The following is a 26,132-nucleotide window of genomic DNA, read 5'->3' as shown; positions in this document are numbered from 1 at the left end:
CAATACGCTATGAATAGTACACATTGATTTTAATGGATACGTTCGCATGAGCGTGTTTTGCTCGTGCATTTTGTTTGCGCAAAACAGTATGCAGCATGCTCTATTTTCCTGCGCATTTGTGCATGAAAATAGCACATATTGAACTAATGAACTTAATTGCCCATTGTAATCAATGGGAGCATGCTTGCAGGCGCAAAAAATCACAGTAAAGTACGCACAGGCGTGTGCAAAAATGTGACGCCCATTATGCAAATAAGCAAGAAAATGCATGTGTAACGGCCCCTTCACACTGGCAATTGCGATATCGCCACAAGAAAACCGCGACAAAATCGCAATTTTTTCCCGCGATTTTTGAGTGTCAGCACTGCATTTTCTCGCAAAACATCACTGCTACTTGAGATTTTTTCACGCACTTTTGCTGCAATTAGTTAGCGTGAAAACCAATTGGACTTTATAATGTTAAAAACGCATTGCATGAAAATTGCAAGTTCGTGCTTTGCGATGTGATAAAAAGCAGGCTCCATAAGGAAGCATAGGAGATAAAAAAATCACTCATGGCAGAAAGATAGGGCATGCCGCGATTTTTTTTATCGCAAAACCGTATGAGTGAAAATATCACAGATGTAAAGGAAACCATTGAAAATCATTGTTCTCAAAATTCTGTGTTTTTACTAACTCTCTCATCGCGTGAAAAATGCAATATTTGTCTGTCAGTGTGAAGGCGCTCTACATGCACCTGTGTTGCACAGCCTAAGTTAATATACCCCAGTATATTTTGAAAGCTAGCTGATATATCCGGCTGCGCCCAAGTTAATTTGGTACAGGTGTTTACCTGTTGTTTGCACTGAATATTTTATCAAGTCATGGTTACTCCAGAGGAACCAAAGAATAAAATATGTATACACAGAGAAGAGCGTTAGATTCTCCTCAGACTGCATGTACCAATGTCCCTCTGCAGAATGTGCCACCCCTCCAACTCTCCTCACTTTCTACCTTTAAAGGTAATGCCTTTTTTTATTCAAATTTAACCCCAGACTGAAGGTTGCAGCCCCTTCTTAGCCTTAAAGGCATGCTTGATCCCTGCAGTCCATGGCCGCTTTCGAATATGCTATACAGCCTTTCAGTATATTCTTCTCAGTATATACACATAGAGGTGAGGTAGGTTCTCCTCAGTATATACACATATAGGCCAGGTAGGTTCTCCTCAGTATATACACATAGAGGCCAGGTAGATTCTCCTCAGTATATATACATAGAGGCCAGGTAGATTCTCCTCAGTATATATACATAGAGGCCAGGTAGATTCTCCTCAGTATATACACATAGAGATGCAGTCGATTCTCCTCAGTATACAAATCATTTCCCTAGGCTTTATGATTTCTAAGAAAAGAACTATGCAATGTATCGCAGATTTTCACAGTTTTTCACGCTTAGAATTTTAATATTGAAGTTGAAACCCCTTTACTTTTCCTATTAGGATGTAAAGAATGGTCGTGGCAAATTTCAAGTTTAGTTTTAGTTTTGCACTCAGCATTAAATAATCGAGTTGTAACCCCTTTACTTTTCCTATTTAGGACCTAAAGAATGGTAATGCAAGATTTCAAGTGTGAACGACATCGGGAAGTTAGAGAATTACATTAAGTACATTACATAGGGGTGTGCTTACGTTTGCACTTAGCTTTGAATAATCGAGTCGTGACCTCTATACTTTTCTTATCGAGAACCTAAGGAATAGTCGTGCCAAATTTAAAGTGTGTATGACACCAGAAAGTTGCAGAACAAATGGGGTGCACTTACTTTTGAGTAGCAAAAATTAGCATTGAATAATCGAGTTGTGACCTGCTTATTTTTCTATTTAGGACCTAAGGAATGGTCGTGCTAAATTTCAAGTTGGTACGGCATTGGGAAGTTAGAGAATTAGATTAGGTACATTACACAGGGGTGCGCTTACTTGTGCGCTTGGCAGTGAATAATCGAGTTGTGAACCCTATGCTTTTTTTTCATTGAGGACCTAAGGAATGGTTGTGCCAAATTTCATGTTTGTAGGATACTGGGAAGTTAGATAATTAGATTAAGTACATTACATAGGTGTGCACTTACTTTTGCACTTAGTATTGAATAATTAAGTTGTCACCCCTTTACTTTTCCTATTTAGGACCTAAAGAATGGTTGTGCCAAATCTCAAGTTTGTAAGACATTGGGAAGTTAGAGAAATAGTGGCCAGTCAGTCAGTGAGGGCTTTTGCAGATAGATAGATAGATGAATGTGTATATAATATATATATATATATGATACAATCTTGTGAGCTAAAGGGTGACTACCCACTACAGGTTTTTTTCTGCAGGGGTCTATGGGACTTGTAATGTTAAAATTGCGATCGCGCAAAATTGCGATTTTGCGCGATCGCGATTTTAACATTACAAGTCCCATAGACCCCTGCAGAAAAAATAAAACGCTGCGAATTTCGCAGTGAAAAAAACCTGTAGTGGGTAGTCACCCAAACCCAGAAGTAGATCCAGCAGGATGGAAAAGTAAGGGCTCCCTCACTGGCGTATTTTTCATGTGCGTAAAATACGCAGTACACTGCAAGTAAGCATGTATATGCTGCCTATGTTAGATCCCCATAGCCTATATTGGTGCGTATTATGCATCAAAATAGGACATGCTGCTGTTTTTTTCCCCCACTTGCATAAGGCCCCCTGCACACGGGCGGAAATTCTGCGGCGGGATTTTCCGCAGAATTTCCGCCTGTCACGCCTGCATAGGATTGAATTACAATATGCAATCCTATGCAGATGGCCGCGAATTGTCCGCGTGTGATTTCAAATCGTGGAATGCTCTATTTCTGCGCGAGTCTCGCAGAGGCCCGCACAGAAATGTCACTTCCGGTCCGCCGGCTCCGCTATGCGACGGCTGGCCGGCACATCAGAGAGCCGGAGCCGCGAGAGAGGTGAGCGCCACACTGGTCCCTGGAGGGGCTCGGGTCAGGTCCCGCTGCGAAAATTCTCGCAGCGGGATCCGACCCGGTCGTCTGCAGGCGGCCTAAGGCCTCATGTCCACGGGCGGGTTTGATTTGCGAATCCCTCACGGGACACCTGCGCTGAGATCCGCAAATCAAGCTGCCCATAGAGAGACTTGGGCGCCCACAAAATAATTAAAGCATGCAGATTTGTTTTGTGGACCTTTTCCACTGCACATGTGGGTGCGCCCGCCCACATCCACAGAGGAGACGACGGAAGATCCGGACTGGTAAGTAAAGTCCTCTTGCCGCGCGCAGGGCGGGATTCCGCGGCGGGCTCCAGCCCATGGAATCCGATCCACCCGTGGACATGAGGCATAGGGTTTAAACAGATGGCCGTGATTGTGGGACGTTTTGCAGGCGTGAAAACACGACAAAGCGAAGCCAGTGATTGCAATGATTTCGTTTTCACGGCCAAAATTCTTGCGCAATATTTCTATGTGCAAGAATAAAATAGGGCTTACCCAATTTTTCTGCGCGGATTTTATACCTGCGAGAAAATATGGACCTATTTTTAAGCTTAATTTTTTTTTACCGTGCGCAATAGTGCAAAGTTTAAACAATTAAGGAGGAAAAACACTTTTAACAGATTGATGCGCAAATACGCTCCCAAGCAGTGAGCATATATGCATCTGCGCTCGTCTGTCGAAGCCCTTATACATGTGTGAAAAAAAATAACGCAAGTGTGAGTCCCACTAGACATTAAAGGGCCTTGAGCACCGCGTAATACGCAGGTGGCATATCCCCGTGTTACTGAGCCCTCAGTCTACATTGATTTTGGATGAGCGCGATATTGCGCCACGAAACCCTGTTCGATATTGCGCTTGTCAACGTGCGTTTTACCATCGGGTACAAGACGTTTTTCATGCAGAAAACCCCTTGCCTCGCTTCTGTGAATCAAACGCAACGGAGGATCGCAAGTATTTCCCATTGGAAAACAACGCATCGCGCTCGCATCACACGGCATAAGGTCCCATTAAAAAAAATAGGCGATGCTTTTCTGAGGAACGCGAAAAAATAGGTTTTTAGTTACCTCGCAGCATCGCTCATATAAATGACTCCATTCAGAAGAGTGGAGTTCATATCCGCACGTGTTTTGTGTGTCTCTCAACGCACAAAACTCGCCTGCGTTTTGTGCTCATATACATGTCGCCTTCAGGCCTCATGCCCACGGCCGTGGCGGACTCCGCCAGTGGAATATCACAGCAGAGTCCGATATGGTGCCCCCTAAAGACGAGTCCTATCTGAAGCACCAGCGCGAATGCGCAGTACAGCGCATGACGCGCCGGCAGTGGGCGATGACGTGGCCGGTAGTGATGCGTAATCACGTGATACTAATGGACAGCTTCAATTGACAATGGAAGCCGGACGTGCGTTTTTCCGAGGCAATTAGAGCATGCTGCGATTTCTTTCACGCTGGTAGAATTCCGCAGCTGAGCTATGAGGTTCAATAGACCCTAATAGCTGAGGGATAACACCGCGGATTTCCGCAGCGTGCAACGCGGCAGAAATCCGTCCGTGGGCATTAGTCCTTAGTCCTTTCATATTTCCCATTACTTCTGTATCTAATTTCTGGTTTTGGCTAAAAAAAAAGGAAATCTCTGACAAAAACTGTGTTCCCCCCACAATACGCTGATGTGAAACCCCCTTGCAGATGTATGGCAGCTCATGTAAAGCTGTTATTACACGGGGGGCTGACTGGTGGTCGTACAGCAAGACCCCTGAGAAGGGCATATAGTTTGACTGTTATCCCCGAGGGTCACAGTGGAGTACAGAGGTGACTCTCCCTGCCCGGCCATCACTGCCGCCGGGCCGCGTCCTCCTGACAGGTCTCGGCGGTGACGCAGGACCCCTCACTGAGGTGATTCATGGCCGCCTCCTGTCTGTTGGAGGTAACAAGCCGTTCACCCGTCGGAGGCTTCCCTTGTGTGAGCCATATTGTCTTAGCCAGCCGAGCCGTGTGAGTTATATATATCAGAGGGGCAGACTGGCTGCCATTGGGCATGTCCTCCCTGCGGAGGGACACAGGGGGGTCACACTGTACTTCACTAACAGGGCAGACTGGAGGCAGAGCCCTGCTGCCCACTCAGGGCAAGGTGGCAGCCACAGCAGGCAGTAGTCAGACACACACCCACTCGCTGGGTGGAGGCAGCAGGGTGCACACAGACACACTGGCACAGGCACAGTCACTCCTGCACACACATCCCCCTCAGCCTGGGCTCAGGGGCTCTGCCTGCCAACATGCTTCTGCTCAGACTTATGGCAATGGGATTTTACCTGCAGCTCTTCTTCTGCCTCATCCTCTCTCAGACTTCCTTCATTGACAGTGTCTTCCCAATTCCTGCAGGTAATGAGTATTCTTATGCATGTGCCATCCTAGCTGCAAGACCCCCATAGGGCTGCAGTGGGACCCCCCAATGTTCTGCACTGGGCAGTAGAGCTGTCTGCATGTTCCCTTCTATTTTGGTCAGGGGGTCGCCAGAGATTAGAACCAGGAAAGACAATTATTTCTATTAATATCCCTATTAGAGGACTCAATGCTTGGCAGAATGCAGGGTGATTTCTGATGAGGCTTATTAGAAGAACACCCTGTTCATTATAAAGCCGTGCATGGGAATGTTTGCTTAGAATGCGATATACGGTATATCCTGTGCTGGTCATTTTTATGGATGTACTAGTATCTGCAGTGATTATCATATTGGGATGATTATATAAGGCTGATAAATCCTGTAGTTATTGCTATTGTAATTTATTGCATAGCACTCGCTGTCTTGAAATGATGATGGCATAAAAAGGACCTAAAATAGTTATTGTATATGATGTATATATAATAACCTATCATTTCAATAGATTAAAATAATCGAGTTCGTAAAAGCAGAATGGATGATATATCACATTGCGGTGCAGACGGATTCTTCTTTGCAGTGGAAGTCCGTGTTGTCTCATATATTCGCACACGGCAAAGGAGCCGTGGAAATGTTTGCAATTGAAAACATCCTATTCGTATATTTAAATGGGATTGTTTCTGCGAAAGGCGCATGCGAGTCCTCTGCAGCCGATGGGACTGTTGCAAATCTGCTGCCTGTGATATATGTACTTATAGTAATGACACTGTGTCCTGCAGTCCTTTGTTCCTAGGTTGCATGCCAAATGGTGATTTTTTTTGGGGGGGGGGGGGGGGGGGGGAAATAGGAGTGGATTTGATCTGCATATATATATATATATATATATATGCAGATCAAATGCTGCATCAAATTAATTACAGCATGTGTTTAAGACACTTTTTTCATCAATCTTGACATATTTGCAAAGGGTTAAGAGGAAGGGATGTGTGAAAGACAAGTTGATAAAAGTATCCTATTTGAGTGCCATTTTTATATCCTAGTGGTACAAGAACAGCAGCCATAAAGTAGCGTAGGGAAAGGAAGTGTATCTAGAATATCTTGTTGCACGTTTATCGTACTACGGGCGTCATTTTTTTTTTTTGCAAACTCCTAAAATTATGCATTCTGTAGCAGTTTGGTAAAATCTCTTGCCATTATTGTCTTGGTGGACAATTGCGCCGCTACATGTAAATTACATGTAAATTAGACCTGCAAAACTTCTTACTGTATGTCGTCTCGCTCCCATCAGCATTGAACCTGTTACTGATGACATTTCTCTCCATTATTTGTAAATGTGATGTTATTGTATGTCTTTGGATGTAAGCTTGCAACTAAGCTCCAACAGCTATTTCCTAGTTCATCATTTCACATTCGTGGAGTGATATCTGGATACTTCTGAGGCAATATTCCTAGAAAGTAAAGTATCATTCTATTTTATATTTCATAATAAAGCAATAGTTTGTGTTTATGCTTTTATTAGGTTTTAGTTATATTTTGACTTTTAATAGCACACGGTGTTTCATTCTGGAGCGTTTGGCTTTTTTTTTGTTTTATCATGTTTGGAAAATGCTAATATTTACATTTTCCAAACTTTTGAGATCTTGTTTGCAGTAGATATATTGTATCAGTTAATGATTTTGTTATAATGGAGCCTGTTGTGCAATGGATATTTTACATTATGTGTGATGTATCAAATACTACTTGAGAAAATGCCATCAGTAATACTAAAGATTAGAAGACAGCGCTGGTACTGCATTGGTATCCAGTGCCAAATGGCAGGAGCATTGGCTTTCAGCCTTCAGCAGTAAGAAGAGACTTCCTGGACCAGAGCTGATTGCGAAGCGAATGTAGTTTTTGTTTTAGTTTGGATCTTTTTTAGCGTTTACTGTTCTTTAGATAGCAATTAGGGAATTTAAGCAAATTTAAGCAAATTATAGATAAAAGTGGCGGATGTACAGTAATTTATTGTCCTATATTTATCAAGTCTATACATAATGTGTTGGGTGTAGCAGAAGTGCTGCAATGTGTGGTTCATAGGGTGCAATTAAAAAAAAAAGAATAAAAAAAATATATATATATATATATTTTTTTTTTTTCCACTGAGCACATTCAAGTGCTCCTACTTTGTTCAAGCATCTAACCTAGAATAAATGTTAATCTACAGTGAATAATACAACATCCTGGATGCAACTGCAGGTGCACCTCTGTACACAGGTCTATGACCGTATAATGCATGCTAAGACACCATGAGGCATTCTTATGCAATCTGCACAGATACCGTTGCTTATACCCTTCAAAGGAAACTTCTATATTTTCTAGAGAGTCCTTCTTGCATTTGCCTAGCAATAGACACAGAAGGAAGTGGGCGACACCTTTGAATCCATGATGATTATCATCTATCTCTCTGCAGAAGTGTTGTGATGTGGAGCATCTTCGGGGCACATACCTATTGCCAATCAGAACTGCAATCGGCAGTGCATTTATTTTAAAACAGGAAGCACTGCAGTGGGCAGACCTCCAAAGTTCCCTAAATTATGTCTTCAAATGTTATAGGAATATCAACACCTGATATAATTAGTCCAATCGCATCTATCATCTCTGATACCATACAGTACCCTTTCAGTTTCGGCCTGCCTCATTCAAGATAGGCGAAAATTGGTCCACAGAGGTGCATTGCAGTCCATGGCCCGGCTTTACCTTCTCCAGAACAGGGTGGAGGAAGGCTACCAGAAGCCAAAGGGGCAGGACACTCTGCAGAATGTTAAAGTCATCCGTAGCTTTACTGAGGCTCCTAGCTTAGAAAACTCTGACATGTCTCTAAGGAAGGCTTGGAATATAGACACGAAGCTGTGACTAATTCATTATAAAGATACAATCTGGATCAAGCACGAAGAAAAAAGAGAGAAATATTGATATTTTGGAACTGGTTCCAATATAAATGTTTATTTCCCCAAAGGGTTGAATTCGGAGACTACTTACATAAAGCATTGCCTATGTCATGGAACAAATCCGTTTTTGCTCCAAGGCAGAAGGCACAATGTAGTTATGTTGGTCATCTTGTATAAGTAGTACAGAGCAGTAGATGTTGGGTACTCTGGCAACTCATGCATTGTAATTAGTAATTATGCACTGTTCTGTTGTGATATTATGATGCCATGCCTCCTTGCCATAGAAGTCATCCTCCTGTCCAGCGCCACCACTCTGTTTTGAAAATGGTCACCTATGGAGAGCATGTAATGCCTATGCCAGTTCCCTGTTCCTCTGCACCTGCATCCAGGAAAGAAACTGATGCAGTGCATCTCAATGAGAGGTAATGATGGACAGGGTCTCATGCGCCCCTTCATTGGTAACCACTTTCAAGATGGCGCTATACAGGAGGACGACTTCTATGGCAATGGGGCATGGCATCATGAAAGAAGAGACCAATGCAGAATACTGTATTAATAAGTATCCAATATCTACTGTCCTGTAATTCTTACATATAAAGTGGACAACCCCTTTCACCCCTTAAGGACGCGCCTCTTTTTTTTTCATTTTTGTTTTTTCTTCGACACTTTCATAAAATCGTAACTCTTTTATTTTTCCAGCAATGTAGCTTTCTGAGGGAAAGAGACTAGAGATGAGCGAGCACGCTCGGATACAGCAGTTACTCAAGCGAGCATCGCTCTTCTCGAGTAACTGCTTACAGGTATGAGTGTGCTTGGGGGGGGCGGCGGGGATGAGAGATATGTGATGTGATGATGAATCTATGAACTTGAATGTTTGCATATCTGCTGTTCTGTCTTTTTTAAGCCTTTTATTGATACATTTAGATCTAAATAAAGATATATTACTGTATAGAATTTTGCACCCAGTTGGTTGTTTGATTGGTAGATTCTATTTATTATGTAAGTAGTAAGATTCAGAAGTATATTGTTTATATACAATAATGAAATGAATTGTAAATACATACAGATAATGCTAGTTCTACAGTTTGGGCAGCTAAGGAGACTTTTCAAACGTCTTGTACTGCAGATCCTAATTTGTGCCAGCTGCAGACGTACGAGATAATTGGCATCTTCATGAACAGTCATAGTGCAGTGATTCTGTGTTGGTTAAACAAGTACGTTTATAACAAGCTTTAAAATCATTTACAAAACAGAAACAAATCTAGAAAATATAATAATGTGACAACCGCATAAGGCCGGGCTCACGCCAGCGCCATTCCATCAGGTATTACCCGGTTAATGGAGTCAGTGAAAGTACATTGATTATTATCATTGATACATTCACACTTGCGTATATACATTGCGTATAATACACGGGTAGAAAAGCACGCAGCATGTTCTATTGTACTGCATATTACACGCGATAGACCCCTATTGTTCTCTATGGGCACATAATATATGACTGCAGATGCAGATGACTGCGGAGGCTCGCCCCAGTACTTGGTTGTACAAACTTTGTCAAAAATTGCATCCCTCAAATGTTTCTGTAGCCATCTGTGAGGTTCTTACACCCGCCCACATGAGGTTCCTGCACCCGCCTGCGTAAGGTTCCTGCTTTGGCCCGCGTGAGGTTCCTGCACCAGCCCACAGGAGGTTCCTGCACCCGCCCACATGAGGTTCCTGCACCCGCCCACATGAGGTTCCTGCACCCGCCCACAGGAGGTTCCTTCACCCACCCACATGAGGTTCCTGCACCCGCCCACATTAGGTTCCTGCACCCGCCCACATGAGGTTCCTGCACCCGCCCACAGGAGGTTCCTGCACCCGCCTGCTGGCAGTTTCTTCCACTGCTATTCTCTCAAGCTCTTGAATATTTGCAGGGTTACTTTTCAACTCTCTCCAAAGATTTTCCATTGTATTGAGCTCAGGACTCATGGCGTGCAGTTTAAAATAATCCATTCTTTTCCTTCTTACCCATTCTTCTGTACTTTTGGATGTGTAGCTTGGATCATTATCCTGCTGTAGGACTCAGTTTGATTCACTCAAATCTGGTTTTCTTGAACCTTGGAGCACATTTTGCTCTAAAATGGTCTGATATCATCCCCACAACATTAGAAATCCTCCACCATGTTTTTCTATAGGTAGTTTGCACTTTACTTTACGCCGAATGCCCACGAACAGATTATCGCTGCAGAATTCGCGGTCAGACACCCGCCGCGAATTCCGCAGCAATGACTGTCCATAGACATGCTGTGTTAAATGATTCTCCCCTGCCCACGAGCAGAAATCAACTGCGATTTTCCGCTCACAAGGGAGAATCACAGCACGTTCTATTGTAGTCAGTGGAAGCCTTCCGTCCCACGATACTTCCACACTGCAGAAGTATCGTGGGAATCCACATCACAGCCCAGCGCTGGCGTGTCATATGCTGCAGTCGACAGCCAAGACGCCTGCGACAGATCCGAAGTGGTGAGTATAGGGTCTCCGGGGGGCGCCGGGTCTGATTCTGCTGCAATATTTCGTTGGAATCTGACCCGGCCGTGGGCAGGAGGCCTTATAAGCTTCATTTCATCATCTATAAACATAACACTGGTATGCATTGCCAATGAGCTCTAGTTTGGTTTCATCTGTCCATAGGCCATTTTCCCCAGATGGGTTGTTGTTTGTCTATGTAAGTTTTGCCAAAGTTCAGTCCCTCTCTTTAGTCTTTCTTTAAGCACTGCGCTCCTCCTCCCGACCTTCGCTCATAGAACCTGTTTTGCTCAGCGTGCAACATATGGTACAGGTTGAAACCATCACTGCAGATGCCTCCAGCTCAGCTTGAAGTTCTTTGGATGTTGTATGTGATTTCTTTGACCATTTCAACCCAACTTTACATAGGGTTCTCTCATCAATTTTCCTTTTTCCATCAGATCCTGGAAGATTATTGTTTGTTCCATAAATAGCAAACTTCTTGATAACATTTTGAAGCTTTGAAGCTGGGATGGCAACGCTTTTGGCGATAGTCTTGTACCCTTAAGGGTTCACACACAGCGACAGCCCCATTGAAAACATAGGTAGTACATTGCGCTCTGTTGATACAGCTGTGACAGCTACGGCAGGGGATTCCTTCATCCCCACGGGGATAAAGGAATGCCTTGTTACAGCTGTCACAGCTGTGGCAGACGTCCGCGATGCCATCCCATTGCTTTCAATGGGGCTGGCGCTGCTGCAGCCCCATTAAAAGCAATGGAATGAAGACCACCACCGCAGCGATGATTTTCGGGAAAGGGCTTGAAATTGGAAAATCAGCCCTAGTTGTAAAAAAAAAAAAGAGAAAAAAAAAATGAACTCACTCCACCTCTGGCAGTCGTCTTCTGTCTCTGATTGGCTGAGCACTGTGACTAATCAGAGGCAGCGCCAAGCCGTCATTGAATTGGGATTTTTCAGTCCCCGGCCTCCAGAACACAGAAGAAGACTGCCATGTCAGGGGAGCGCGATGTACTCCCTATGGGCGATATCGCAGATTTTTCTTAGTTCTGCGAGGCTTAGTGAAAACATCGCAAATGAGAGTGGAACCATTAAAAATCATTGATTACATTATCATGTGTTTTCACTCAGTTGTACATCACAGAAAAATCTATTGCCAGTGGGTGTGAGTCCTAAGGGCTAATGCCCACGGACAGATTTCTGCCGCGCTTTACACGGCGGAAATCCATTGTGTTATCCCACAGCGATTAGGTTCTATTGAACCGAATAGCTTTCTGCCTTTCAATGTTCACGCTGTGGAATTCTACCACGGAATTCCGCAGCGTGAAATAAATCGCTGCGCGTTCTAATTTCCGTGGAAAAACGTGCAGCCGGCTTTCATTGTAGTCAATGGAAGTCATCCATCACGCGATACTTCCGCCGTCGCATCATGCACTGCACATGCGCGCCGTACGGGACTCGTGCGGCAGATCTAGAGAGGTGAGTATAGGGTCTTTGGGGGGCGCCGTGTCGGACTCTGCTTGATAGACCCATTCCAAAATAGGTAGAAAATGATTTGTAAATCAATTGGTGCTGTCCTGGATAAAAAAGCAACTGGATTTGGGTCAGGATTTGTTTGTGAATAGAAAGGGGTGCTGTGGAAGAAAACAAATCCCCCAACCTTAGGGATGACCAATTACTTTTAAAACTGTGCCAGAAAAATCTGAAGGCATGCTCCAAATCCTACAAATGGAACAAGGTGGTATCAAGTTAAAGGGTATGTGTCATCAGAAAACGACCTATTGTATAAATCATATTTTTGTGTTAAACGTATTAAGAATTTTCGGTAATATCAAATTTTTTTCCCCCACAATCTGTATGTTGGAAATTCTGTTCCAACCTCTGTGTTATTGCAGCCCTGACAGCTGGCACCCACACAGCTGATCGGTCAGGGTCCCGGGCAACGGACCCCGGCCAATCAGCTATGTATGACCTATCCTGATGATAGTCCTCAATAGTATTTCACTGGAAAACCAGTTTAATACTGATCATAGAGCCTGATACTTCCCGATATCTGTTATAATTTTGCAGCAGTCATCTTACTAACATCACAGGCAGGATTACACTGAAAGGTGACACCTATATGTCTATAACACAGGATCCACAATACACAATCAGCTGTGACTACTTCTTCCCCCTTCCTGCACAATGACCTCCTCACAGGTCACAGCGCATGTCTAGAACAGTCTCCCATCTTGTCCATTGGGTGAACGGCCCATGAAGCTGCTGTAAAGCATACCTCTAAATGCTGTTAAATGTAGCTCAGGAAAGATGGCCGCACTCATAGTCATGTATAGACAACAAAATAAGAAATTCAACGATCAGAAAATTAAACCATTAGAAAAATGTAATATGTATCTCTATTTGGTTTTTAATTTGTTGATATAATCCCTTTAGGCCGGCTGCACACGACCGGGTCGGATTTCGCTTGCATGAGCCCGTAATGGAATCCAGCCCTGTGCCCGGCCGACATCTGCACGTACCTCTCATATTTTCTTTTCTGTAATGCGGATGATCCGCATGACCCGCCGTTGGACATGCGCAGTACCGATTTTTTTTCTGAAACCCCTGCTTTTCCCATTTCTTCGCCTAGTAATGACGTGGAATCCGCGACCTTTCCCTAATCTCAGTTGCAGAAGGGCCGTGGGTCAGACTGCTTCCCTTGACTTCAATGGAAGTCATCCATGCGGTGCCCACACCAAAATAGAACATGCAACGATTTTTTCTCCGCGTGCAGAAAATTAAATTTTCTTTCTGCTCGTGTGCAGAAAAAAGCGGTTTTCTTTAGCATGCTATGGGTGGTATGTGCCGCGGAATCCGGAGGCAGACTCCTGCTCCAGATTCCGCAATGCCCATGTTCAGCCGGCCTTAAAGGGGTGGTCCCGCGAAAGCAAGTGGGGTTAAGCACTTCTGTATGGCCATATTAATGCACTTTGTAATATACATCGTGCATTAAATATTGGCCATACAGAAGTTATACACTTACCCCCTCCGGTGTTGGTGTCCCCGTCTCCATGGTGCCGACCGAAGCCTTCTGCCTAGATTAGACGCGCTTGCGCAGTCGGCTTCTTCTGTCCGCTGAAGGGGCCACTCCGGCGTGCTCGCGCCGCACAGGTCTTCTGCGCATGCGCAGAAGACCTCTGCGGTGCGAGCATGCCGGAGCCGGACAGAAGAGGGCAGACTGCGCAAGCGCGTCTAATCCAGGCAGAAGAAGGCTTCAGTCAGCGCCATGGAGACGGGGACGCCAGCACCGGAGGGGGTAAGTGTATAACTTCTGTATGGCCAATATTTAATGCACGAAGTATATTACAAAGTGCATTAATATGGCCATACAGAAGTGCTTAACCCCACTTGCTATCGCGGGCCAACCCCTTTAAGCAGTAGGGCTGTGAAGAAGAGGCTGTGCGATGCTGGTAACAAGTTTATCCATTCAGGAAGAAGCAGTTTTTGACTCCACAAATGAAGGCTTAGGCACCTTTTGCACGGAGCTGTACATCATTCGAACAAGTGAGAGATGACAGAGTTCGCTCATGCAGCCTGTTTTTACAGGCAGGTAAAGTGTTTACAATTGCATTTGCATATCGTTAAGTCATTTACTTTCACTGTACCTACTAAATGATCGCTCTTCACATGCAACAACGAGTAAACAATTATTTTTATGACTGTATAAAATTAACAAATTCTCACTCATCATTCAATCGACGCCCCTGTCACGCCCCTAGCTCCCTATAGGCTGACTTCTGTAAGGTCCTAGCAGCAGAGTGTGTATTGATTTTTGCCAGGCCTGGAGGGTTAGGGTTAGGGGCTCTTTTTCCTTTTACGCTTACATTATTAGCTGTAAATACTTCCATGTTAATCTAAGCCTAACAGGAAAAACTAACCTTAACCCTCCAGCCCTGGCAAAAATCAATACAGACACTGCAGCAATGAGTTTCCCTGGAGCAGCTGTCCCCCTTCCATTTCCCCTGCCTAACCGGTAGCTGCCACCTCCGCTCACTGTGTGATCCTGGTGACGCTGGAGGAATCCGCCTGCAGTGAGGCACTGCCTCCGCTCCCCCATTGCTCTGGCTCTGCTGCCACTGCTGCCTCCGCCATTCCAAGCCTTGCCGCTGCACTTGGGGGATTAAACACGCCTGTGTGTTTCCCGCCACCACCGCTCCCAGGCTTGCCTCTGTCATCCCCTGCCGCTGGCTCTGGATCCCTGCATCTCCTGCTGCAGGTGCTCCCAGTCTTGCTGCTGTCGGAGAACCTTAATGGCCTGCCAGGACCTGCACGGGAGCCAGCTCTGCAGCCAATCAGGTACAAGGGGCATCACCTGCCTGTCCATCTTGTCTCCCCCACTACTTACGGTAGTGACAAGATACAATAATACCGGGAAAAGATGTGCGTCTACGATGAGTCAGCGATTGAAACAATAGATGATCATTGCTTGTATAGAAGAAAGAAGTCGGGAGAAGAACTCCTAGAGGACTGCCCTGTCCAAAAAAGTTAAACATCCAGACAAGCTGATGGTCTGCGGTGTCATCTCAGTAACGAGTCCAAGTTGTTTGCACGCAATAAAAGGAATGATGGATCAGTGCCAGTAGCTGAATGTGTTTAAGAATCCAGATTTAATCAGCTTAATGAGTGGTTTGTGGATTGGAAGTGCATTTTCTTACAGGATGGAGCTCCTTGTTGCACAGAAAAAGTGTGATGCATGTGTTTAACGAGTCCTTTAACGAATTGCAGTAACAATAGCCCAGACATGAGCACAATAGAGAATATTTGGTGCAACTGAATTAATGCAAAAAGACTTGTAGCCAACAGAGTTAAACTATTTAAGGGTTCTTGCACATGATCGTAAGTGTAAATGTTCACTAATAAACAATGTATTTGCGCAGTCAACGTTTTTTTGCGCACACATACGGTCCCGCTAGTAATACATCATGCTGTTATCATTACCCAGCCCCCCGTAATCACCCATAAATATTTAACATGTGTGACGAGATGATATCCAGCGGTGTTTTGGGTACTTTTTGGCTTTGGGAGATGGTAGCTGAGGTTGGAGAGATGTCTTCTGCTGACGAGGATGCCCTTTAGCTGTTGCGCATATGTGGGCGGCACGTGAGATGGCAGAGTTTGTTATGAGAAGGAGGATATTCGGGGTTCATTCTCTGGGGTCACAGAGGGCCGGCCTCTGAGTAATGAAATTTATGAGCAATTCCATCTCCAAACAATCGAAGAGCCTCCCAAAAGGCGACTGTCCTAACCAATATCTACAATGTCTGTTGTTTCTTCCCTGCAATTAGCTGCAAACTTCATAGAGTCTGACAGGTGGCTGCAGTCAATCGATGTTTGCCAAACATGTTCATTTTCAGAATTCGTGCACATTACTAACGCACCCATAGACTCCTATGGGGCCTTTGGTGCGCAATTCCGCACAAAAATAGAGCATGTCACGTATCTTTACCCCCGGCAGAAACCTGTGCAGAAAAGTGAGCAATGTGGGATAACCAATTAAAATCAATGAGTTTTAGTGGATGCAGTTTCTGCGACCGAAATACTGCGCTCAAAAACGCAGGAGACCTAAGAGACTATTGAAAGTCTGCTACCACAATCCCAAATAAAGAACATGATCATAAAATCTTTTCGCGGAATGCCAGGTAGGGTGAAAATACTATTAAAAGCCAACGAAAGGACTCACAAAGTATTAAAATATGTTGTTTGCTTGTATACAGGATTTTGCTAATTAAACTTTGTTCTATAATTCACTGCCAACTACATTTTAAGAAAATTATTACAGTTATTTAGTATGTGTGTATATATATATATATATATATATATATATATATATATATATATATATAGTAATTTAAATTGTGAAACTTGCTAAACACCTTATTTTGGGAGATGTTTTAAATGGTGAAGTTAGGCCCCATTCACATCTGCATTAGGGCTTTCTGTTTCTCAATTCCATTTTAAAAATCCCCGCCTCCAGAAAGCGCTGCCTTTGATTGGCTGAGAACTGTTATCCATCCGAGGCAGCGCTCAGCTATTCATTGAATGACGGATGAGCGCTGTGTCTGATTGGTCACAGCACTCAGCCAATCAGAGGCAGTGTTTTCTGGAGGCAGGAAATTTTCAATCCCTGGCCACCAGAATACAGATTAATAGAGATGAGCGAGCGTACTCGTTAAGGACAGATGCTCGAGCAAGTATCGTCCTTTTCGAGTACCTGCCTGCTCGCCCGCAAAGATTCGGGTGCCGGCGGGGGTGAGTGGTGGGTTGCGGGAATGAGCAGTGGGAAGCGGGGGGGGGGGGGGGGGGGTTGGGAGAGAGCTTTCCCCCGTTCCCCCCCCCCCCCCCGCCAGCACCTGAATGAATCTTTGCGGGCGAGCAGGCAGGTACTCGAAAAGGACGATACTTGCTCGAGTATCTGTCCTTAACGAGTACGCTCGCTTATCTCTACAGATGAAGACTGACGAGGACGGGGAGAAGAGCCCGACAGCGGAGTTACATTTTTTTTATAACAGTTAGGGATGATTTTCGGGATAGGGCTTATATTTCAAGCCCCCCCCCCCCAAAAAAAAATCATCGCTGCAAGGGTTGCCTTCATCTCATTGCTTCCAATGATGCGGCAGCAGTGCCGGCCCCATTGAAGGCAATGAGAGAACATTGCGTTCCTCTGCCACAGCTGTGACAACTGTTGCAGGGAATTTTTCGTCCCTTGGGGAATCCCCTTATCACTGAACACTGTGACAGTTCTCCCGCGGGGATAAAGGCATCCCCTGCCACAGTTGTCACAGTTGTGGCAGAGGAGCGCGGTGTTCTCAGTATGTTTTCAGTGGGGCCGTCACTGTTGCCACCGGCCCCATTAACAACAAGGTGAAACATCCAGGAGTTTCACATCCAAAGAATCCCCTGCTGTCACAGCCGCAGCAGGGGATAGCGATGCTCTCTCGTTGCTTTCAATGGGGCCGCACTATACGTGCGAATTTGAGGATCATGTGCGAGTTGCGAAACGCTGTCCTATTTTTTGCAGGTGCGAATTTTATTCACATGTAAAAACGGACACGTGGCCGCTTTCATTGGAATGCATTGATTGTAATAGATGCGAATTGAAAATGCAACTATACGTGCATTTAAAGCACCTATACCATTCAACTGAACTTAACCCCTTAAGGACCAGCGTGTTTTTGTCCTAAAGGACCAGACACTTTTTAGAAATTTTACCCATGTGGTGGTTTTACTGGCCCTTTTTTTTTTCTTCAGTTACCAAAATTATTTTTGCTGCATTTTTTTTCCGTGACATATAGGGCGATTTTCATATCTTTTTTCACATTTTTTTTGTTTTATTTTGGGCAAAAGGCTAAAAGAGGATTTTTTAAAATGTATAGTATTTTTTTTAAATTAGTATATTTACTCTAAAATAAAGTACAGATGTTTTAATATATAATTTGTATAGTCTCGGATTACTGGGCACATATGATGACGGTTTTAATAGCGTTTGCGGTGGGTCATTTTCTTCTTTATGTATATATTTTTATTTTATTCTGTAATTTTTTTAAACTTATTTTTGTAACAATTTTTTTACCATCCATATCTACTATGACGTCATATAAGACCTCTGGGGGACATTCACATTGCATTTCTTTTTTTTTTTTATTTCATACTTTTCTACTGTAGCGGGGCATCCATTGGAAGCCAGGTTACATGGTAAACCACCACCCTGTAGGGACAATAGTCGCTAACAGAGCTGATCAGGATTAGCTAGGACCCTGCAGCTCTTCTGTGACAGAGGGCACCTGGCGGTCTTTAGTACATAGCACTCATTAAGCGCTATGTAGCTTGGAAAGGAGCAGGCAAAAGCGGTTAAAAACTGCTTCTCACATGCCCTCCGGGTCTTTGGCTGTGTCTGACAGCTGAGGACCACCAGCTCCTGCTTGATTGCAGGAGCAGAGGCTTTAATCCTGTGCTGTACTTCTATTATCGGCCTGGATTAAAGCCCAGGACCAAGTGGCATATATTTACCTTCCTTAAGGGGTTTAAGAGTAGCTGCACTTTTAACTAACTTTTGACATGTCATGGAGACATGTCAAAAGTTTTGATCAGTGGGAGGTCTGTTGCTGAGACCCCTGCTGATTGATAGAATGATGGGGCCTGCAGCACTCACCTGAGCACTGTGCCTCTTTGACTGTCTTTTTTGCTTTATGGCTCCTCTTGGCAGCTGAAGATGGCCGCATTAAGGTTTATAAAAAGCTTGTTTTAGCTGTCAACAGGGGTCTCAGCAGCAGGCCACTACTGATCAAAACTTTTGATATGTCAATGAGATGTCGAAAGTTAGTTAAAAGTTACGCTTTAAGGGCACCTTTGCACTGGCGAAAAAATCGGGCAATTTTCTTGCACTGCGAGAGTGAGTGAAAATGCATTGATTATGAGACCAATATATTTCAATGGTCTCATTCTCAATTGCGATGTTTTCACTGCTGTGATGCTGTGTAAAGAAAAAACGCAGTATGGCCATTCGTTTTGCAATATCACCCATTATTTCCAATGAGGCCGGCGTCAGCAGCGCTGGCCCCATTGAAAGCCATGGGAAAAGATTGCGATCCTCTGCTGCAGCTGTGACAGCTGCAGCAGGGAATTTCTTCAGCCCCGCAGGGATGGGAGGCTGTCACATCCATGGGTTCAACCATGTACTCAATGAGGCCTGCTGGATCTGCGCCAGCTCCAGTGAAAACATAGGGAGAACAGCGCAATCTCCTACGACAGCAGCGGCAGGGGATTCCTTCATTCCCGCGGGAATTCCCTTTAACACTGACAGCAGCGATGATGAAGGGACTCCCCGTGGGGATGAAGCAGCAGCACAGCAGTGGCAGGAGATCGCGATGTTCTCCCATTGCTTTTTAATGGGGCTGCCACCCCATTGAAAGCAGTGGGATGAAGGGTATCCCTGCAGTGATGCGAGACTCTTTTTACATGAAAATGCCTCGCATACAGGGGTTTTTAGAAGGTTTGTGAGAGTGATATCGGGCTGTGAATCACCAGTGTGCAGGAGCCCTAAAGGAGTTGTCATCTTTTTTTGTAATTCCCTTTTGTCAGAAGGGGCCGACAAAAATAAGTTAATCACAGTTTGACACAGTATTGCGTTCCCCAATATGACTGTAGTGCCATCAACATACTGTAGGTTGCTAATATTTATTCTTCCAGTCTTGCATATAATAATCTTTTTCCAATGATGCATTTTCAAATTAAAGGGATTTTTCTGGGCATCAAAAAATTAGCCACAGGGAATATTGTAAAATAATGAAATAAACCATATCCACCTCCTTAAGTGGCCACCTACATCCAGCAAAGGAGTTCCCCATCCCCACCAGACTGATCCTGGAAGAACATGCAGCAGTCATGTGGTATTCATTGGGCATGTGACTGCTTAACCAATCATAGGCTTCAGCAGTGATTTTGCCATGAACAGTACATGACCGCTGAAGCCTGTGATTGTCTGATCAGTCACGTGCACCACATCTTCTTCCAGGATGAGACCAGTGGGTACTGGAGCTCCTGCACTGTACAGAGGGCCACATAAGGAAATAAGCCATACTCCTCTCCTTTTTTTACAACATTACTTGCCCCTGGTGATAGCTTTGTTTGACTCTTGTTAATCTGGACCCATTCAGATTTCCTATTTTTTGTCATGATTGTGGCTTGTTAGAATGTAGATGTTTTTTTTTAAGGGCCGGCTTGTTACAAAGGCTGCATTCCTCACATTCTTCTTCCTAGGGTCAGTGAAGGTCAGGTCCCTGTGATGTAGCATTCACTGACTAGGAAGGAATGCTGATCTATTGCAGAGACAGCACACATCAGCAGCCTCTGCAATAGCTCGACACTCACCGTGCTGGGCTGTGAACTGTGACGTAACATACATTGGCTGGCAGGAAGAAGACTGCCTGTGAATGTACGTAACCTCACAGGAAGCAGAAAAATCAGACAGCTAGAGGTGAGGTGACCTCCCCCCAGGACTGCAGAAGACAGGAGAAGATAGTTGAGGTGAAGTAGACTGATGGGGAAGCAATAGGTAAAAATGGATTTTTTTTTTTAATGACAGAACTCTAACAAAAACTAGCTGCCCCTAAATATCACCTTAGGTATCAGTTAGTGTTTACCACTGTTGGCTTTGTTTTCCACGTTTGCATTGGCTTCCTTTAGATGCTTTAGTTTCCTTCCATACTTACCTTTCGCAATAGAAAGATCTTTTTGTGGAACTGATCCTACTGTACAATTGCAAGAAAAAATAAGTGAATCCTTTGGAATTACCTAAATGTATTGCATTGATTACTAATAAAATGTGCTTTAATTTTAATAGAAAACACAAGTATAGACAATCTAACTAAACTAATAACACATAAACACATAACATTTTTTATACATCTTAGAATTCATTGTTCCCTGAATGACCGCAAGGTGTCCAAGCACTGATGCAACAAAGCAGCCCTAAACCACGTTGCTCCCTCCACCATGCTTCACAGTTGGAATGAGGTTTTAGTGTTACAAGCATCCGGTTTTCTTTTTTCCACCAGTGTTACGTATCTGCTGAATAGTTCCACTTTTGTCTTATCCGTCTGTAAAATATTTTCTCAGAAGCATTGTGGCGCATCAGCTGTTCTCAGGAAAGCTTAAAGGGGTTGTCCCGCGCCGAAACGTTTTTTGTTTTTTTTCAATAGCCCCCCTGTTCGGCGCGAGACAAACCCGATGCAGGGATAAAAAAAAAAAAACGGGTAGTACTTACCCGAATCCCCGCGCTCCGGTGACTTCTTACTTACCTTGTGAAGATGGCCGCCGGGATCTTCACCCTCGGTGGACCGCAGGTCTTCTGTGCGGTCCATTGTCGATTCCAGCCTCCTGATTGGCTGGAATCAGCACACGTGATGGGGCGGAGCTACGAAGAGCCGCTCTCTGGCACGAGCGGCCCCATTTAGAAGGGAGAAGACCGGACTGCGCAAGCGCGTCTAATCGGGCGATTAGACGCTGAAGATTAGACGGCACCATGGAGACGAGGACGCTAGCAACGGAACAGGTAAGTGAATAACTTCTGTATGGCTCATAATTAATGCACAATGTACATTACAAAGTGCATTAATATGGCCATACAGAAGTGTATACCCCCACTTTGTTTCGCGGGACAACCCCTTTAAGGTTGGGGTCTCATGGGACGGAATTTCAGCGGAATTCTCGCAGAATGGCCGCACGGAAATTCCGCGAGAATTCTCCCGGAGAAACGCCGCTTTATAACCCACGGCCTTTCACCGTGGGTTTTGGAGCGGTTTTGCCGTCGGCATTCCACTGCGGCTTTCTCCCCCAATAGTAAGGAGAGAGCCCGCAACGGAAACGAAAAACCTAATAGCTCAATGTACACGCTGCGGAATTCCGCAGCGTGAAATTAATCGCGACATATTCTATTTGCTGCGGGAATCCGCGCAGACAGCTTACATTGTTGTCAATGGAAGTCGCCCGTCACGCTATACTTCCCCGTCGGCTGCGTCATGCGGGAGCTATGGAGGTGAGTATGGGCTCTTTGGGGGGCGCCGTGCCGGACTCCGCTGCGGTATTCCGCTTGCGGAGGCTGTCACGACCGTGGGCATGAGGCCTAAATAATTTGTCTGCAGATTGTTGTACACCCAGGTGTTTAGTAATACATTTGTAGCCTTTTTCACTTCATGCATCTCTACCATATAAAATGTTTTCTAAGGTCTTCTGAAAGTTATTTGCATCGAGGCATGGTTCACACTAGCCAATTTTTCTTGAGAATAACACATTTGTCATAACCAGGCTTTGTGTCCCTTTATTTAATGGACAAAACAAATTGGAAACATGCACTTTCACTCTCACCTCCTTGATTAACCCCTTAGTGACCAAGCCTGTTTGCGCCTTAATGACCAGGCCAAATTTTGGAAATCTGACATGTGTCACTTTCACATGGAATAACACCGTAAAATTTAACTTTACTTATTAACATTTTGAGGAACACTTTGTTTTCCTACACAAAGCCAAGATTGCAAAGGCTCATAGGTGTCAGAATGATAGATACCCCCACAAATGACCCCATTTTAAAAAGTACACCCCTTAATGTATCCACTGAGGGGGGTCAGGAGTACTTTGACCCCACAGTTTCTTTTCAGGAGTTAATGCAATTTAGAGGAGAAAAAATATTTGCAAATATGTCATTTTAAAGACAGGATTTTTTTCTATAGTGCACATGAAAATGAGGATTTGCAACCCAAAATGGATACCCCTGTTTGTCCTGTGGTCAGAAACATACCCGTTGTGGCCCTAATCTTGCACAACGGAGCCCAAAACAAAAGGAGCAGCCAGTAACTTTCAGAACAGACATTTTGCTTGTATTCAAAAATATACCCATTGTGGCCCTAATCTTCTGTCTGGATGCACAACAGGGCCCAAACCGAACAGAGCTTCAAACTTTAACTGTCTTTTAACTTTTATGTGATCGCCATTATCCATTGGATAACGGTGATCATGTGACCAAAGACCGCTCACCGTGGCCCTCAGTTACCGCTCCAAGCTCATAGCTACCTTTAGTAGCCAGGAGTAAGGAGATTTTAAATTTCCTGGGCCCTCCTCAGCTTCTGCGCTTGTGTCCACCATTTTGGCAACAGGTGCATGCGCCAAAGCTGGGGAAAGGTCCATGGATAAGAATTCCATCAGGGCACATTGCTGCAGGCCTTAGGTAAGTAATTTCACCACTTCTCACGGTTCGGATCCGTGACGGGAGGTGAAACGTTAGCGTTTTTTTTACTTTTACGTGATCGCCGTTGCCCATTGGATAACGGCGATCATGTGACCAACCCCCCTTGGGCCGTACTGCGGCCCCCCTTGAGATCTCCAAGCTCTCGGCTACATTTAGTAGCCAGGTGTGGGGAGATTTTAAATTACCCCGGCTATCTGCGGCTTTTGCTCATGCGTCTGCCATTTTGGCAATGGACACTTGCGCAGAAGCCGGGATAAGGTCCGCAGATAAATCCGGGGGCCTAAGATACTTAATTTAATCTCCCCTCATGGATATGATCCATGAGGGGTGATGAAACAAACTTTTTTTTACACTTTTTACATGATCGCTGTTATCCATTGGATAAGAGTGATCATGTGACCAGCAACCGCATCTCCCGGTGACATATCCCTGCTCTCGGCTACTCATACTAGCCGGGAGCAGAGAGTTTTTAAAATTTCCCGTGCCTCTCAGCCCTCTGCGCGTACGCGTGATGTAACAACATCTGGCTTGCATGCACAGATGCCGGCGTCAGGTCCTGTAGGACCAGAGCACCGGGGGACATCACGGAGGATGGGGGTGAGTATTCTCAGCGTACCTGTCGCTTGTTGTCTTTCCGTGAACTGTGGATTTTCCGCATGGCTTGCCGTCAGACATGCACAGTAGAGTTTTAGTTTTTTTTAAATACCTGCTTTTCCCTGCTAAGCAATGACGTGAAATCTGTGACCTTTCCGCAATGTCAATTGTGGAAGGGCCACGGGTCGGACAGCTTCCATTGACTTCAGCGCTTTTTCTTCCTTGCACAAGCCGGCCAGCTGATCGGAAACTGAACTGACCCATTACAGTCAATGCGGTCTGTTTGGCGCTGTTTGGTCCTGTCCTGAGCCATTCGGCTGCAGGGATTACCCTTTCCTGCTCCCCAAAAAGAACAGGAAGTGGAACCCCAAGTGCCGATGTGAAACCATCCTAACTTCATGCTTACTAAAGGTATTCTGCGCAGACAATTGCCTTGCTTTGGAAATAGTGACCTCATGTACAGCATTAATATTTTTGGTCATCATGTCTCTTTTTCATATGGTGTTAATATTGAGCTGTATTGCCCTACATCCCTGTGTACCTGCTGAGAGTAATGTCGCATTGTTATACTTGTGCGTAATCATAGTGTGTGACTTTGATAAAACATGATACGGTGCATCATGCCATCCAGTGCAACATGCTGCCAAGTAGACATAGTCCAGTTAGGGCTCACACTCACTTGCAATAGCGGTTTTGCGAGGCTGCGTGATTTTGTATGACATTAAAATTAGAGATGAGCGAGCACGCTCGGATACAGCAGTTACTCGAGCGAGCATCGCTCTTCTCGAGTAACTGCTTACTGGTCAGAGTGTGCTCGTGGAGGCGGCGGGGGTTAGCAGGGGAGGGGGAGAGAGAGATCTCTGTCACTCTGCCCCCCGATACCCCACGCCCCCCCCCCCCCGAGCACGTTGGACCAGTAAGCAGTTACTTGAGAAGAGCGATGCTCGCTCGAGTAACTGCTGTATGCAAGCATGCTCGCTCATCTGTAATTGAAATGCATTGAGTCTAATGTAGCTGTGCTCATTTGCGATGTTTTCACGTCTGTGAGGTTGCGTTTTTTCTCTCGCATGCTATGGTCCTATTTCTTTGCGATGTGCTATTTTCTTCTCGCCCAGGTAAGTCAATGGAGAGCTGCAATATCGCATCGCAAAACGCATGAGAGAATGCGATGCGATGGTGCTATGTTTTCTGTGTGACTAATGGGAAGGGTGGGCTTTGACAAGGAAACAGCAGTACGTCAGCAGTGCAGAGGAATGTTGGACAAAAGCAAGACCATAAAAAAACACAAGAGCGGCATTAACCCCTTCCCGCTCCATGACGTATAGGTACGTCATGGAGCAGCGGGGTATGTATGAAGAGAGGTTGAGTGGCAACCTCTCTTCATACAGTGCGAGCGTCAGCTGTTTATTACAGCTGACACCCGCGGGCAATAGTCACTATTGGCCGTTCGGCGGATCGCGGCTATTAACCATTTAAATGCCGCTCTCAATTCTGACAGGGGCATTTAAATCCCTCGAACGATGTTCGGGGGTCCCGCACGTCCCCTCCGCGGTTAGATCAGGGGAGCCGTGCAGGTGTCATGGCAGCCGGGGGCCTAATGAAAGGCCCTAGGGCTGTTTTTACTAGACTGCCTATCAAGCCATCCCCGTGGGGTGGCTTGATAGACTGCCTGTTAAATTGCAGTATGACGTAATGCTGTAGCATTACGTCATACTGCAGGAGCGATCAAAGCATCGCATGTTAAAGTTCCCCAGGAGGACTTCAAAGTAAAGTTAAAAAAAATTAATAAAGTTTTTTTAATAGTAAAAAAAAAAAGTTGTAAAAGTTTAAATCACCCCCCCTTTTGCTCTATTAATTATTAAAAAATCTAAATCATAAAATAAAAATATGTATTTGGTATCGCCAAGTCCGTAAAAGTCCAATCTATCAAAGTAGCGCATTATTTTTCCTGCGCGGTG

At 44.8% G+C, this 26,132-nt stretch overlaps 1 protein-coding gene across 2 annotated transcripts in view; it reads left to right on the top strand.

Annotated features, from left to right (window-relative positions):
• Positions 1-5,057: 5,057 nt before the first annotated feature.
• The window catches only part of COLQ (collagen like tail subunit of asymmetric acetylcholinesterase), a 94,635-nt gene continuing 73,560 nt past the window's right edge, over positions 5,058-26,132 (top strand). For both annotated transcript variants that reach the window (XM_066584612.1, XM_066584611.1), the window contains exon 1: positions 5,058-5,366. In XM_066584612.1, coding sequence (XP_066440709.1) covers positions 5,261-5,366 — 106 coding nt within the window. In that variant the 5' untranslated portion in view covers positions 5,058-5,260. The remainder of the gene's footprint in view (positions 5,367-26,132) is intronic.

This window comes from Eleutherodactylus coqui, chromosome 12, assembly GCF_035609145.1.
Source record: "Eleutherodactylus coqui strain aEleCoq1 chromosome 12, aEleCoq1.hap1, whole genome shotgun sequence".
Classification (NCBI taxonomy): domain Eukaryota; kingdom Metazoa; phylum Chordata; class Amphibia; order Anura; family Eleutherodactylidae; genus Eleutherodactylus; species Eleutherodactylus coqui.
The sequence above is the reverse complement of the archived record's forward strand: the minus strand, read 5'-3'. Positions and strand labels throughout refer to the sequence as shown.